The following is a 15,640-nucleotide window of genomic DNA, read 5'->3' as shown; positions in this document are numbered from 1 at the left end:
TGCGGGGGGGATCGTTCTTACCTCCCAGCTCTGGGGTCTCGGAGACTGGGGCTGGGGTGCATTCAGCCCAAGGCAAGGATGGGAGAGGTCTGGGCCAGGGGAGAGGCAGGAGATGGCCACCTCTCCTGTTACCCAGGGGGCCCCAAGGAAGGATTAGCTGGGACCAGCATCTCTGCATTCAGAACCTGATGAACCAGAAAACCAGCCCCCGGGAGCTGTTTGCAGCAGATCAAGGTCATCGCCAGATAGAATTTCCCCTTCCTTTTGCCATGGGAACGGGCCCTGTTCCCTGCTTGTCAGCCCACACCCACCCATCTGCCGCTTAACAAGATCCCAGTGGCAGTTTTAAAACCGTGACCCATTAAACAGGTGCTGCCTAGCGGAGAAATGAAGGGGTGGGGGGACACGATGGGATCACTGCGGCGGGCGCAGGGCTGGGGCCTGAGTCAGTCCAGCTGCTGAGACCAACCCTTGGCTCTATAAGCAGCTTTTTACGCAAGCGAGTAAATCACTGATCAGAGCCCCTGGGTCTCTGCACGGCTGGTGGGGACACTCTCATCAACTGACATTGGGTTCAGTATGATTGGACTTAATTCAGTGGGCACCAAGGTATTAAGCCCTGGGGTAAACCCACCCAGATTTCATCTGAAAGTTGATTGAGTTGTGTGTAGAGACAAGGAGGACCTTGCCTGTTGCTGGAGAGGGAAGGATCATAGCATAGAAATCATAAAGTAGGCTGAAAGGGACCTCCACAGGCCCCATCCAGTCTAACCCCCTGCCTGAGGCAGGATCAGCCCTGTCCAAACCAGCCCAGACAAACCCATTGTCTAACCATAGCCATCTCTGATGCATCCACACTGCAGGACATCACACCCGAACCTGCCCCAGGGAAAACGGGGGGAACATGGCAGCCAACATCTGGCTGCTGCAAAGGGTGCTAATAGATGCTCCATGCATCCCAGACAGACTGGGTCCCTGCTTCAGAAGAAGGTTAACCCCTTCCCAAGTCTGTACCAATCTGACCATGGGGGAAATTTTCTTCCTGACCCCAAAGAGGCATTGGTCTGACCCTGAGCAGATGGGCAAGACCCTCTAGCCAGGACTCTCCAGGGTTGAGTCCCAGCAGAAGCATTGGCACAGCCCAGTCCCCATCCCCAGCCTGGGCTGTAGCCAATACCCAAGTACCTCTGAAGAAGGCTTAAAAACCCCCTGACACATGGAGCAAAAAGAGAGGGGTGAGGGCAGCCAGCAAAGCCCAGAAGCCTGGGAAGTCTTCACAGTAGAACATAGGCATCCATACACTTAGATCATCCCTGATCCCCTGCTTATCTTCTTGAACACCTCCAGTCTCCACCAGCAGGCCCTGAAGGCAGCAATTCACCTCCCAAGGAGACAATGGTCTCATTTTACAGAGGGGAAAACTGAGGCACAGAAAGAAGGGACTTTCATCCAGTAGAACCAGAAGTCAAACCCAATTCTCCTGGCTCCCAGCCCAGTGCACTGTCCACCCAGCCAGTCGCTGTCTGAACCAAGCTCCCAGCAAGCTGCATTCACCTTCTGAAGGCTGCAGAGAACATGCAAGCAAGCAAAAGGAAAACAGCAGCTGAAGAAATCAGTGCAGGAGGCTTTCCCGTGCCCTCCCCCAAGCCTTGGCTAAGCCCAGTGCTCTGGAGACCCCTGGCCATTAATTCACTGCTCCCTTCTCGCCGGCCTGCTGTTGCCGGGGTTGTGGCAGCTGCAAACGTCCCCCCGCAGCAGCCGGACCCAGTGCCAAGGCCAAGCTACGATCAGCCCAGACAAAGGCAGGATTGCAACACGCTCGTGTTTCCAGCCAAACTCTGGCTGAGGAAGTGGGGAAAGGGCTGAGCTGCTGACAGAGATGGGGAGCAGGTTGGGCTTATTCATGGGGACTCCTCCCAGTGTCCACCCCCAAGGCATGGGGCTTGTCCTCTCTGGCAGGACTCAGGCAATACATCTGGTCCCGCTCTCACCCACGTGCCTGGGTGCTCCCCACGGGCAATCCAGACTGGTTCGGCTGATGGGAGAAGACACCTGCCTGGGTCTAGTTCTGCTATTGCCACTGATGCTGTCTGTGCCTCAGTTTCTCCCTCCTGTCTTTAGCCCATGAGCTCTTTCAGGTCGTGGTCTCATTATGTGCACGTGTAGCGCCTAGCATAAGGAAGGCCTTGATATGTCAATCAGAGGGGGGGCCACATACTGCTCGAGAGACCCCTCCCATCCCCTGTCAGAGGCACCATGAGCCGACTGCTGGCTCCAGGGGTCCCAGGTGAGGCTGGGACCAGATGCAGCTTCCATCTATGGGAAACCCCTGGTGCGGGGGCAGACAGGACGTCACGTGCCAGGAAACAGCTCCTCATGGGGACTGGGGGGAGACTCCAGGCTGGTTTCCTTTCCTGAGGCTAGAGATAGGGCGTAGCAGGCTACGAAAAGCCCTTCCCAGGAAGGGGGTGGGGATGCATGGCCTCTCAGAGCAAGGAAAGAGCCCCATGTCTCCATCATTTGCAGGCCATGATCGAGAAGCAGTGGCAAGTGACAGGGCTCTGCGGTGGGTGCCAGCCCCTGCCTAGCTCACCCCTCAGCAAAACCTCACGGCACAAACCAGTTGCTCCCCATTGCACAACTCCACGCCAGTACAGTGCCTGGTGGGCTGGGGCCCAGGGTCTGAGTGCTGCTGCCCTACACACAGACATGCCAGAATTGGGGTGCAGGTCCGGTGCACCACCCCACAGGGGGCTGCTATACTATGCCCCCTCTGGGGTTGGATTCACTGCCCTCCCCCAACAGCTCCCTTGGGAAGAGGCCAGAACCCGCCTCCAAGCTTGTTGTTTTTGCTTTAAATAGCTCCATTCCCCAGCTTCCTCCCTGTGATGGATGCTCACACTCTCGGTAATGGCCTCAGCATTGGGGAACGCCTGCAGGCTGCTGTTTATTCCAGGAACAGACTCTTGGCCTGTGTGCTAGGTGCTGTACATCCCTTTTGCAGGGATCTGGCCCCTGACACCATCCAGTGTGACCAGACGGGGGAAACTGAGGCATGGAGGGGGGACAGGAACAGGATAACTCAAGGAACTGGCTCTCATGCTCTGAAAGCAGCTCCAGTTTGATGTCCTCCATCCTCAGGGGATACCCAGGAGCCCCAAGCAGGGGAACTGCAGTCTCCTCCTGCAGGGGCAGATGGCATCCCCCACCCACCCAACAGATGCCCCTTGAAACTTCTGCTTTCCCCTTAACAGAGACCAAGATGCAGCTTAAGTGGCCACAAGGCAAGGCCCTGCCTGGTGCCCACGATGGTGGAGGGGGTGACCCAGGTGGCTGGGGGTGGAATTTGGGCAGGGAGGGAGGGAGGGCACAGCAGGTGTCTGGTCCCCAAACAAAAGGCCCCTTTGTCCTCTCCTGCAGGCACCTGGTTCCCATAGTGACAGCAGCTCCTTAACAAACAGCTGGGGTCAGAGTGAGTGTGGTGGAGTAGTTATCAAGAGACCATGCTAAGGGCTGGCCCCCTCCTCACATGATCAGCAGAGCAGCCAGAGAAAGCTGGGTCCCATGGCTCGGCCCTGGACACGACCTGGGAGCCAAGGGCCTGTGGCACCCTGTTCTGACCCTATGCAAGGTCCAGCAGGGGGCAGTCACATGCTCCCAGCCTCAGTTTCCACCTCCACCAATGGGAAAATGCCTGGTTTTACCAGGGGCAGGGTGCGGGGGGGCAGTCAGGGGTAACACCACCCTCACCGGCATTCCCCACCCCTGGCCCAGGGGCTGCGTGGGGGTTGTGCTCATCACCAGCTCCCACCTCTAGTACGAGGATGCCGTGTCCTCTGAGTCACAGTCTCCTCTGCTCACTCACCTCCCACCAACCCAGATCTTTTCGACTGAGCAAGAAGGGGAAACTAGGTCACAACGAGGCGGCGGGGCAAATGCAAGTCACTTCCCAAAGGCAGGGCCCCCAGGGTTGGCTGCGATCCAGCCGTGGGCTCAGTTTTGCCAGCTGTGCAATGGGGAGAACACCTCCTCCCCTCAGGGTGGGCGTTGTGGGGGAGGTAAGGTGTGAAGGTGATCAGTACTTGGAGTCCTGCCCTACTTCCCTTTCAGATCCTCTCATCTGGGTGTGATGGAGTCCCTCCAGGCAGAGACGCAGACCCCAGAGACACCTCCCCGCCGTCCTGACCTGCCCCGGTGCTACCTCCTAGGTGCTGGACCCCCTCCCTGCTGCCACGAGTGTTCTGTGCCCCCCACATCCCCCCCCACTCGCTAGCGTCGGCACAGACTTTCCTGAACCTCTGCCCTGGTTCCAGACCCAAGACTGCCCACTATGGCCCCTGGCTTGGCACCAGGCCAGGCACAGGGCTGGAAGTGACCCCCCCCCAGTCCCAGAGCTGGGATTGGACTGCAAACTACACGTGCCCCCTCCAGCCATGGGGGATGGGGAGCACAGCTCTGGCAAAGCAGCTACAGCAGAAGCCAGCAGTCACCGAGCTGTCAGCACGGCTAGGGCTGATGCTCTGCTCCAGGCGTGTTCTTTACCCAGCACCCATCACCCTGGCTTCTAGCTCCAGCACCCAGTGACCCAATTCATAGCTACCACATGGGGTCCAAGCTCTCACCTTCCTTCTTCCTGGGGGGCTGGACATAATGTGCCAGGAGATGATGCATGTACCCCACCCCCTGTGCATACAGTATGTGATTTTCCCCAGGATTTATAGCAGGTGCCTGTGGGTGCACCGAACTGCACGGTGAGCTGGCCGCAGGGCCTAGTTTAGCCCATTCTGCTCTTGCCGTGGATCCCAGCTGAAAATCAGATCCAGTTGTGGGGTCAAGCTGGGTCCGGGGTCTAGGGTCAAGCTGGGAGCTCCCCCCACAATGGACTGGGTGCAGTCAGAGCCAGGATTTGACCCCCATTGCTGATGCTCTTGACAGGATCCCCAAAGCAGGATGGGCCCCTCCTTCCAGGCTCACATCTGAGGCACAGCTCTCCAACACCTAGCAGGATGGTGCCCCCTATTAGGCTTGGGGGCAAGCTCCCTCTGCCTGGGATCCTGCATCTTTAAGAAGCAAGCAGCTGGGTGTTGGGCCTGGCAGGGGGGCTGGGAGCAGAGAGCACTGGGGAGAGTGGAGACAGCTTGGCAGGGGCCCCAGCAGAGCCCTGGGAGGGGCTGGGCTTTCTCTAAATACATACCCAGCTCCCAGCTCAGTCCCATCTAAAAATAGCTGAGGTTGAACCAAGTGGGTGACAACATCAGGCAGAGAGCGGGAGAGTTTGCAAACAAGCTGATGCCCAAACCTGCCCTTGCTAATTGCTGGGATGCAGCTGCCTCTGAGGTGGAACGCAGCGGGGATTCAGTACTCAGAGAGAGGCCAGAGAGAGCTGCCCAGCCAGCACAGACACAGCCCTCTCCAGGGCAGAATGCCACAGCTTAGCTTCCCACAGCCCCTTGCGCTGCCAAGGTCTCCCCTCCACACACGAGGCGAGGCACAGCCTGCAAACACCGGAGTCCAGGGTTAGCAGCTCTCCCCTCCAAAGGCCAACCAAGGGAAAACCTGCTGAGTACACAAGCAACAGAGCTCAGAGGAAGAAGCCTCTGGAGCAAGCCCTATTTCTCTAAGTGAAGAGACACCCCATGCAGACACCTTTTCCCTGAATGCCAGTGCCGAGAGATGAAGCCAGGCCCTCTGGGAAACCTGTGGGGCCCTGGCTGCAGCTTGGCTCATACCTAGAGCAGCACAGGGCGCCTCAATTAGCAACAGAAAAACTAACAGCCTCCCAACCATGGCCGGACCCATCACCCCTCCCTGCGGGACCAAGCATCTGGCATCAATTAGAGGCCACAGCAGCTCCTGGGGCTGCTTTGAAGCTGATTCCAGCCTTTGGGCAGATGCAGCTGGATGGGCAAGACCAAAACACCCAAGGCAGGCCCAGCACCACCATACCCAGCTGGGAGAAGGGCGGAGAGCCCACTGTATGTGGTACCAGGGAGCCCCTGGGCTGGTAGCACCTGGAGAGCTCGGTCCTGTCCTGACACGGGTCCAGACAGATGGGCTCCCCTGGCCGCAGGAGTGAAGGGGCCAGCCTGGCATGTGCCTCTCACTCGCCTTCTTCCCCCCACTTGCAAGCTCCATGGGGCCAGGCCTGTCACTTCCCACAGCACCATGAGGCTTGATCTCAGCCAGGGCTGTGGTCCACGCGGGGAGCTCTCATCCTCCGCCACCCTCCAGCCAGCCCCAGGCAGCGCAGAAAGCCATGTGGCCCCACTCAACAGCCACATGCTCCCAGCACTCACGACTCTCGCACCAGGGCCATTGGCAGAGGGACGACAGGGCCCATGGCAGCAGGGCAGGGCGGTCAGAGCACCCCTGCACCACCTGACCAGCATGTCCAGATGTGCTCACAGCTGGCGCCTAATCCGCCTTGCTCCAGCCGAGAGGGAGGGGAGGATTAGTTTAGATGGGCTGGATTTAGGACGGACGGTTGTAATCTGGGTGCGGCAGGCTCCCAGCCCTGTTTCCCTCTGCGTGGACTGCACTGCGCCCCTGAGCAGCCCCCGCCCCCTCAGCAGCTGGAGGCAGCAGCCAGGAGACAGGAACCTGGTGCTCATGAGGACATGAGGAAGCAACTGCTCACGCACAGGCTCCCTGCAGCCTCAGCGCGGGGTTGTATGTTGGGGCCCAGAGGGCTCCCCAACCCCCGGCCTGGCCCATGTGAGACCTCCAAACAACAGCGCAGGCAGGCTCTTCCAGCATCAGGGGAGCAGTGGGGCCTGCAAGCTGCTCAGCCCAGGTGGCTGGGGAAGAAGCAGGGGCCCAAGGACAGCACTGAGCAGACACGAGGCAGCAGCATCCCTCTCTCCTTGCAGCCTGCATCCTTCTGCAGCCAAAAGAGCCCTAGGGCCCAGGGCACTGCTCCTGGCTCTGCCACTGACTCCCTGAATGACCTTGGTCAAGTCACTTAGTCTCTGCCCCACTGCTCCCACCCAGATTGGGGCAAGATTCTCGTCTCCCCTGCTCAGTCATTAGGGCTTGTGAACCAGGGACAGCCTGAGCTTGGTGGGGGCCTCTTTGAGGTAAGACTGAAGGATCTCCTGGGCCAAGATCCGGGAGTCCACAGAGAGGGAAGGAGGGGAGCTGAACAGGCCTCAGGGTTGCTGGAAGAACAAAGCTCCCAGCTCATCCCCCGCCCCACGTTGGCTGTTTATGGAGCCCCACAATTCTGTCAGGCAGGAAGGGGAAACTGAGGCACAGAGACCCCAAAGGACATCCCAATAGCCACAAGACAGCTTGGTATGAACTCCTCCATGCTGCACCCCACACCCCTCCTCTGAAGCAAGAGACCCCAGGAGTCCTGCCCCCCTCTGGCATGCTCCAAGCAGGGCCAAGGAGAGAACCCAAGAGCCACAGGGAAGCCAGACAGCTGCCAGGCCACCCTCACCACCCCCTGCGTGGTGCCTCCTACCTTGGCCTTGCCCGTCATCTTCTTGATGAAGCTGAGGGTGCGTCCCAGACGCGTCGCCTCCCAGTAGTGCAGCTGCGGCTGCCCGGCCTCCCCTGTGGCGTCCAGCTGCCCACAGCTCCCGAGGCCGAAGCTGCGGGGAAAACGGCAGCCGCTGAAGCCTCCCTGAGTCGCCGGCCAGCGCTGCTCAGAGCCCAGGAAATCAGGAGGGGCCGAGCGCCCCGCTGACTTCACGCCACGCTGGCTCCCAGCTGGGCCAGCACACAGAGCCCCTTGTGTTTGCTCAGGCAGCGGGCGAGCTGGGCTGGGTGCCGGCGGGAGGGTGAAGTGGGGGGGAGCTGCATCCCTATATCACCCTACTGCGAGCACCAGCTCTGATGCCAGGGTGATGGGCAGCAGTGGAATAACTGCCCCCATCACCAACCAAGGTCCCTCCCTGTTCAATCACACAACGTGGTGCAGAGCTGAGGGGGACACAGGGGCAGCATTTCAGGGGTCTGGGACCCAGAAGTTCAGGGGTCTAGTCCCAGCTCTGTTCTGGGGTTCTCTGAGCAAGAGGTTTCCCCTCCCTGCACACAAGGAGACCCCCTCGCCCAGGTGTTGATATGGCTGGTGCAGGACAGGACACACACCAGAAGCTGCTCGCACCTCCGAACCGCAGGCACACATGTGCATGCACCTGCACCCACAGGTACCCACACATGCACACGTAGGTGTGCACATACATATGCACATGCAGACATGCATAAGCATACATGCACAGACATATGCACACACAGGCATACACACAATACACACAGTCTTACACTCTCAGGCACACACACATGCATATGTGCCTGAGTGTGCAGGTGTCCATGTGGGCCTGCTTGTATGTGCATAGACATGCATGCACACACAAGCAGGCAAACATGGACACCTGCACATGCAGGCACATGTGTATGGATGAACACATGTGCACACTCCCCCAGCCCCACAAACCCACACGCCTGCACACACCAGACACTAGCTCACCAGTCCCGGGCACGGAGCCACATGGGAGCAGGGCACACACCTGTGTCTCAGAGCAGGCTTCAGGCCCAGGGGCAGGGAAGCTACTTGGAGAGAAGGGAGAGCGGGGCCCATCCGACACCGTGGCAACAGGTCCAGCAAAATCGGCCCTGCCGGGGCTCTGGGCCAGGGGGCCGCTGGAATCTTTCTGGCTGATCTGTCCCACGCCAGGCAGTGGCTGCTCAGTAATCCCAGCTCCAGCACAACAAAGCCCCTAATGAAGATGGGAATGGGCTGTGACAGGGCCCAGGGAATGAATGGAGATCGACAATGTGGGAGGAGGGCCTGTCATGCTCCCTGCGCCTGGAGGGCAGGGCATGCCTGGTGTGACAGGGAAGAGACACCCAGCCCTAGGCCCACACCACAACACCTGCATGTCACCCACTCTTCCTAGCCTAGGCATTCCCATTGGGTTAGGTAGAACAAGTTGGATGGGTCTCAGCCCAGCACTGGGCAGGGCCTGGCATCAGCATCCTACCCACTGCTAGAGATAGGGGTCGAGGCTGGGGGTAGCATCTAGGCATCACAGGGGGAGCCGCACCCTCCACATATGCACACACACCCATATGCACACATACATGTGCACAAACACATGCATGCCCCAAGCACACACACACATGCACCCCACACAAACCCATATACACACAAATATGACCCCCACACACGTACATACACGTCCCATGTATGCACACATCCATATGAATACAGGCATGCCCTCCTACCCCCCGCCCCCCCACCCCACACACACACCATGAGCAAAACAGCCAGACAAGCAATCATCTCTTGGACAGATCCATCCTGAAACCAATGGCGCATGAACCCCAGCACCTTCTGCTTGCCTCCCCTGCTCTGCTCACCAATGTTCCCCATTCTCCAAGGCCTGGGCTCCCTTCCCAGCCCCAGGTCCCTGATCAGATCTTGTGCTGAAGTCGTGCTGCTGAGTCCATGGCCTGGAGCTCATTTCCGGGGCAATCCCAGATGTGGGGGCCGGTTGGGTTGGGTCACCAAGAGGGAACAGCAGAGACAGGGTCAGAACCATGCGATCCATCCTGACCTCAGGTCCAGCTTCAGGGGCAAATTCTCTGGCATCCTGACATTGCACTCAAAGGACAGGGACTCTTTGCAAGGTGACAACCTCTGCTAGGATAACAGTAGCTCCAGACATGAGCCAGGAGCCTCCGGCTGTGCTTGGAGCTGTAAAAGCACGAAAGAGTTTCTCCACCTCTGTGGGCTTGTGCGCGACCAAGGGTCCTGGTGTCTCTAAGCAGGTCCGGCCAGGTGGCCACTGCAGCCCTTTTTGTCCCTAGAGTCCCGGAGTCCAGCTGGGATGGGGAAAGCCTCCATAGGGCATTGCCTCACCTGCAGTGTCATCAGGATGCTGCCTGCTTCATCGCTTCCTATCCCAAACCTCACCGGCTCCAGGTGTGCTCAAAACTGGTGCAAGGTTTGCAGATCCCAGTTGCTACTGGCTTTGTTCAGCTCTCCTGGCTTCACCCATCAGGACCCCCTTTAGCCACCTCCCTCGGCCCATGGAGGCTGCCCAGTGCCCTGCCGCGAGCGATCACGAAAGCACGTGGCTGCACAATGAATCACACAGCCCGTCCTGTCCTGACACAGGCACAAACAATGGGGCGCAGTGTGTGGCAGGCAGCCCCGGGGAGCGGGGGGTAGTGGTCAGAACAAACACAATCCCAATGATCCCATTCCCAGCTTGGGGGGGAACTGGGGTCTGCTGGGGAGAGCATTGGGGGGCTGGCAGTCAGGACTTCTATTTTGCAGCAGTGTGATTGGAAGAGCAGGGACAGGAGGGGGCAGGACTCCTGGGTCCCATACCCAGCTCTGCTTCCCTTGCAGAGGGAGGGAGAGGTTTGTGGGGGATGGAAGAGACAGCAACCCCCGAGTCAAAAACTGGAGGCTACTGGCTAGAAAAAGGGACTTGGCCAGCATGCAGGGATGCACCATCTGGCGGCAGCAGCGTCTCTGTTACAGAGAAACTGAGGCACAGAGAAGGGAAGCAATTGCCAAGGTTACCCAGCAAGTGGCAGCACAAGGCAAAATGTAAAGGCTAAGGCAGGCATTGTGCTGGGGCAGGATCTGAACCTGCATCCCAGGCCCACATGTAACACAGGCAGTAACCCAGAGCAGCGGGCAGCTTGTTTTCCCCTTTGGAGTGAAATATTCTGCTCCCTCTCTTGATCGGATGTTTCCCCAAATCATGTCAGTTTTGTTAAATTTTAAGAAACATTTTCCAAAAGGCTGGAACTAAAACCCAGCATCTCCTCCCTGGGTCTGGCACTGCCTTGGAGCTACTGCCTGTTTCCGCTGCTGGTGCTGTGACAGTGACACCACGGCACTTGGTCAGGAGGCAAGAGTGCGGCTCACATCCTCAGGGAAGCTGGGGGGGGGAGGTGGGGGGGGGAATATCTATGAAAACACATGGGAATTTTGTCTTCCTTTTGGGTCCAAACCAGCTTCTCCCTGAAGCAGCAAGTCCGGCTTGGGGCAGCCCCGTCATCGCTGTGCGTCCTACACCAGCTCCCTGCCCTGGGTTCCTTCTCTTCTCCTGTGACTACTCAAGCCCATTGGATTCCCCTCGGCTGAAGGTGGTTTGTCTCCTAGATCCCAACCCTGGGCACCTGTTTCAGCTGTGTCCGAGCCCCTCTTTGTCTAGAAAGCTCCTAGAACCACAAGGCTAGAAGGGATCTCTGGAGGTCACCTCTAGTCCAACCCCTTGCCTGAGGCCAGATCCAAACTATCTTGGATATGTCCTTGTCAACCCTGACACCCCACTACGAGACCTCACACCCCACCCTGCTTCGTGGAAAACAGGGGGACCACATGGCCAACATCCTGCTGCTGCTGAGGTTGTTAATAGATATTTGAGAGACCCCAAGCAGAGGCTGTGTCCCCCCGCAGTCCGTACCAGTCTGACCAGGGAGGGAAATTCCTTCCTGACCCCAAATGTGATCAGAGTGGAGAGGCAAGACCTTTTAGCCAGGACACTCTGGTGTTGAGTCCCAGCAGGAGCACTGGCACAGCCCAGTCCCCATCCCCAGCTCAGGCTGCAGCCAGTACCTGATGCTGAAGGTGACTCCCCCATCACACACAGGAGAGTGAAAATATTCCTTCCTGGCTCCATGTGGCAGCCAGCAGAGCCCAGCATTCTGGGAAATTCTGAGTAAAACAAAGACATCCCTCTGCCTAGATCACCCCCACCAGTGGCTTTCCAACCTCTCCTTGAACCTTTCCAGTGATGGAGAGCCTGCACCTTTCTTGGCATCTACTCTACTGCCTCCTTGCTCTAATGGGGAGGATCTGGCCCTCCATCACATTCCTCTCCTGGCAGGTTTTAGGGCACAGGGCCCACCTCTCCTCAGCTGGCTGGAAGACAGGGGGAGGCTGCGTGACTCAACCCATTATGGCACTTGTATCAGTCACATTCCATGAATCCGCCGGGACGTGCCAGCTGCAGCTGCCGCAAGGGCCTGGGAAAGGGCTTAAAGAGGACTTCCAGGGACACTCCAGGGTGCTAATCTCACCGGCAAAGGCCCTGTCCCCTCTCGATCCTGGCAAATCCCCTCTAGATCCTTTAACCAAGCAACCCGCCATCTTCCAGCAGCTCTTCCCGGCTGACAATCTGCTTCCCAGGCTCTGTCCAGTGGAGGGAGTTTGTCCATTGGCGCCATGCGAGGATATTGCAAATACAACAAGCTGTGGCTGCTGGAGCTGAGTCCTTAGGAGAGAATCTTGGCTCTCGTGGAAAAAAGCAGCTCCAGTTTCTCACTGGGCCTTGCAACCACGAGTCCTGGGAGGTTGGTGAGCAGGAGGGGGAAGGAAAGGGTCTGGAAGCTGTAAATCAGGAGACTGAGGGGGTGGCGACCCTGGCATGATGCTGCCCACATCCAGCAAAAGCCTTGAGTGCCCTGCAGGTTTCTGCTGAGATTTTTTTCTGTCCCTCTGAAGCCCTGGTTCTGTTAGATCGGCCACGTCTTCACCCGGTAAACCTTCACCACTTGGGAGAACTGCTTGTATTCCCACAGCCACAGCAGGATCCAGGGCCCCCACTGTGCCAGGGGATCACAAAGTGTTGTGCAAGTGATGCTAATGCCATCATGCCCATTTTACAGGCAGGAAAACTGAAGCACAAGACAGATTCAGGTATGTGCCCAAGGCAGAGAAAGTAGTGGGGCCAGGATCTCCTGGGTCTGAACTTGCTGCCTGTCTGCCCCGCCTCCTCTGTGCACAGGCTAAAATAGCTTTACAATAAGCAATAACTTACGCACCTGTCAGTAAGGCTGATTTCCGAAGCAAAGGGAGAGAGGTCTGCAATGATACAAGACCAAAGACTGAGCTGAGTGCCATGAAATCCACCTGCTTCTGCAGAGTCCCCTGAAATATGGGGATGTGAGGCAGGGTCAAGGGGCGGTGAGTCTGGGATGGCTGGAGCAGTAGGTTCCTGGGATGCGGGATACAACTCCCCACCCAAAACTTTCCTGTACCCATAACCTGGCTCAGATGGGGTGTCCACATTGAGCCTGATGGCAGTATCTCATTCCCCTGAGTCAGTGTTTGCCCTAAAGGTGACAGGGATCAATCCCTCACCTCGGCCATGGTGCAGAAGGCAGCTCCATCCACAGCCAGAATGGGAGCAGGAGGGCACCACGGGGTGGGGTAGTATGTCACGGGGTGGGGTAGTATGTCACCAGGGGACTTGGGGGGGGCGAGGGAAGGGTCCCAAGGCAGGGGCACAGACTAGACAGCCCCCACTCACCTGGCTGGAGGATGCAGCCAAACCTACCCCAGAGCAAAGCAGTTCCCCAATCAGGCATGATTCACCCCTGTCCTTGGGCCCTTCTCAGCTGAGTCCCTGGTGCCCAACGCTGGCTGTGCCCTGGTGCCCACCCTCCCTGCCAGGACCTGGGCCAGAGGCAGAACAGGGTCGGGATTTGAATCTGCTTTGGCTCTCCTAGACAAGCCCCTGCCCCTCATCAGCAAGAGCCTCTGCACCCCCTGCCAGCTCAGCACTGCAGCCAGCAAACACTGGGGGGTTCCAGAAGGGACCCAAGCCACCCCTCTACCACCTTCCCGGCTGGCAGCCCTGAGAGCAGGGGCAGTCGGAGCCGCCTGCCCAGGGATGCGCAGTCTCAGCACTCTCCCTGCTGGACAACGCCAGCACTGCTGGCAGGACGGGAAGGGACAGCCGGAGATCCCTCCCGGGCAACGAGCGCCTCCTGGTGAAGCTGCAGGACAACACGCTCAGCCCCAAACCTATCCAGTGCCAGGGAGTGAGGGCAAAGGACAAAGGGCAGGACAGGGGGCATAGGTGTTTCCCTACTCACCATCCTTGTCCCGGAAGCTGTCGATGCCACTCAGGGACACGGACTTGGAGAGGCTGGTGCCCATGGAGCCCTGCCCTGGCCTCGTGGCACCATCCTGAGGACAAGCTGGGAGTCAGGGCCAAAGGAGCGCGGATGGAGAGGCCGGAGGGCACCAGACACTCAGCTGGCTGCATGTGGGTCCCCAAGCACTAGCCAAATGCCCCTTCCTGCTCCCCCGGGGGTCAAAGGTGGCACCAGCCCCATGCCCAGGCTGGGGCTTGGCTGAAGGTGCTAAAGCTACTCTCTCCATGTTCTGCTGGGACTGTGGCCACTTCTGGGAGTGGGAGGCAGGGCAGGAGCAGCAAAGCCGCTCCCCCAGGGGATTTCTCAGGCTTTCCCATTACCTGGGACTTCACATGGAGACCAGCAGCTCCCTGCACGCATCCCCAGTGCAGGCCCCGCCTTGACCCCAGACACCTGGGTTCTGCTCCAGGCTCCCCACACCAGCTTGTTGTGCCACAAGGCACTTACATTCTCCGTGTCTAGTTTCCCCTCTGCCCCAGATCTAGGACGTGAGCTCCCTGCCCCTCGTGACACATACAGCTCCTAGCACAGCAAGGCTCAGATCTGCTGTGGACTCTCCCAGCGCTGAGGAAACGGCAAGGGGAAATCTGGGCAAACAATGGCCAGGCTGAGATTTGGTGAAGACCTTCAGAGACAGCCCCGAGGCATGTGGCCAGGGCCAGCAGGGCTGGGGTCCCTTGCAGACCAGGCTGCAGCTTGTTTCTCCCCCCAGCTTTCTCCTGCTGCCAGTTTCCCTACCCAGACACAAAACTGCTTATGGAGGGGAACCCACCTCCAAACAGGAACCTCCCTGGCTTCCTCCTCCACCCCCATGGGCAGCTACAATGCTGCAGAACTGCCCATGGAGGATGTGGGGGCTGGACCACAGCTCAGCCTCCCCCGCCCCAGCCAGGCCTGGCTGCAAAGATCCATTTTCCACCACCTCCACACCAAATTGGGTCCCTGGCTCTTTGCTCAGGGCAGGCCATGGGCTACGTGGGCCCCTTGCTCAGGGCCATTCCTGCCAGGAGGGCAGCAGCAATGCCCAAGGAGGGAGGCCGTTCCTTCCTGACCCCCACCAGGCCCTGGAGCATGGAAGTAAGACAGGATCAGGCCAAGGGGGTTGTCCAGAGAGATCCATGCCGAAGCCCACAGGAGCTCCACACCAGCCCTCACCAGGTCCACCCCATGCTTGTATGCTGGGGATCGCAGAGCTGCAGCCCTACCTTGGCCAGTGCCAGGTCCTCATCATCCTCATCCTGGGAGAGCAGAGACTCCAGGGTGTCGACGCTGCGGACCATGGGGGCACGGCGTGGGTCCTGCCGGGACAGTCTGGCCAGGGGCTCCAGGTTGCCGTCAAGCTCAGGAGGGTCCAGGCCCTTCAGGCTGGCACTGCAAGAGGTGAAGGGGAAACTGGGAGGTTGGACCCTGGGGACCCTCCACCCTCCCCATGAGCCCATGCACAGACTAGGGGCCCACTCCCACCCCTCCCTGCTCAGAGCCAGGCACTCGTGGCACTTACAAGCCTAAGAGCTGCTTCCTCTTGCTGTGTCTCAGTTTCCCCTCTCCTACCCTCTGGCTCTGAGCTGCCCCTGAAGGGCTTGTGAGGAGTAAATCAGTGGGGCCAAAAGCCAGCTGGGAGAAGCTGCTGCTCCTGTCCTTGTCCAATCCAGGCACCAACCACCCCGGGCTCCAGTGTTCCAAGTCTCTCAGCGCAGATCCAACTTATAAGTGGGGGAGCTGGACAAAG

General features: G+C 58.8%; 1 protein-coding gene across 2 annotated transcripts in view; it reads right to left on the bottom strand.

The window, feature by feature from the left end:
* ARHGEF2 (Rho/Rac guanine nucleotide exchange factor 2) overlaps window positions 1–15,640 on the bottom strand; it is a 51,328-nt gene that overhangs the window by 34,448 nt on the left and 1,240 nt on the right. For both annotated transcript variants that reach the window (XM_090052092.1, XM_090052093.1), the window contains exons 2-5: window positions 15,117–15,282; window positions 13,849–13,942; window positions 12,793–12,832; window positions 7,466–7,595 (exon numbers count right to left, since the gene is read on the bottom strand). In XM_090052092.1, the coding sequence (XP_089908218.1) occupies window positions 7,466–7,595; window positions 12,793–12,832; window positions 13,849–13,942; window positions 15,117–15,282 (430 nt within the window). The remainder of the gene's footprint in view (window positions 1–7,465; window positions 7,596–12,792; window positions 12,833–13,848; window positions 13,943–15,116; window positions 15,283–15,640) is intronic.

The sequence above is a fragment of the Crocodylus siamensis genome, chromosome 6 (assembly GCF_052110815.1).
Source record: "Crocodylus siamensis isolate JL-2025a chromosome 6, ASM5211081v1, whole genome shotgun sequence".
In the NCBI taxonomy this organism is placed as follows: Eukaryota; Metazoa; Chordata; order Crocodylia; family Crocodylidae; genus Crocodylus; species Crocodylus siamensis.
The sequence above is the reverse complement of the archived record's forward strand: the minus strand, read 5'-3'. Positions and strand labels throughout refer to the sequence as shown.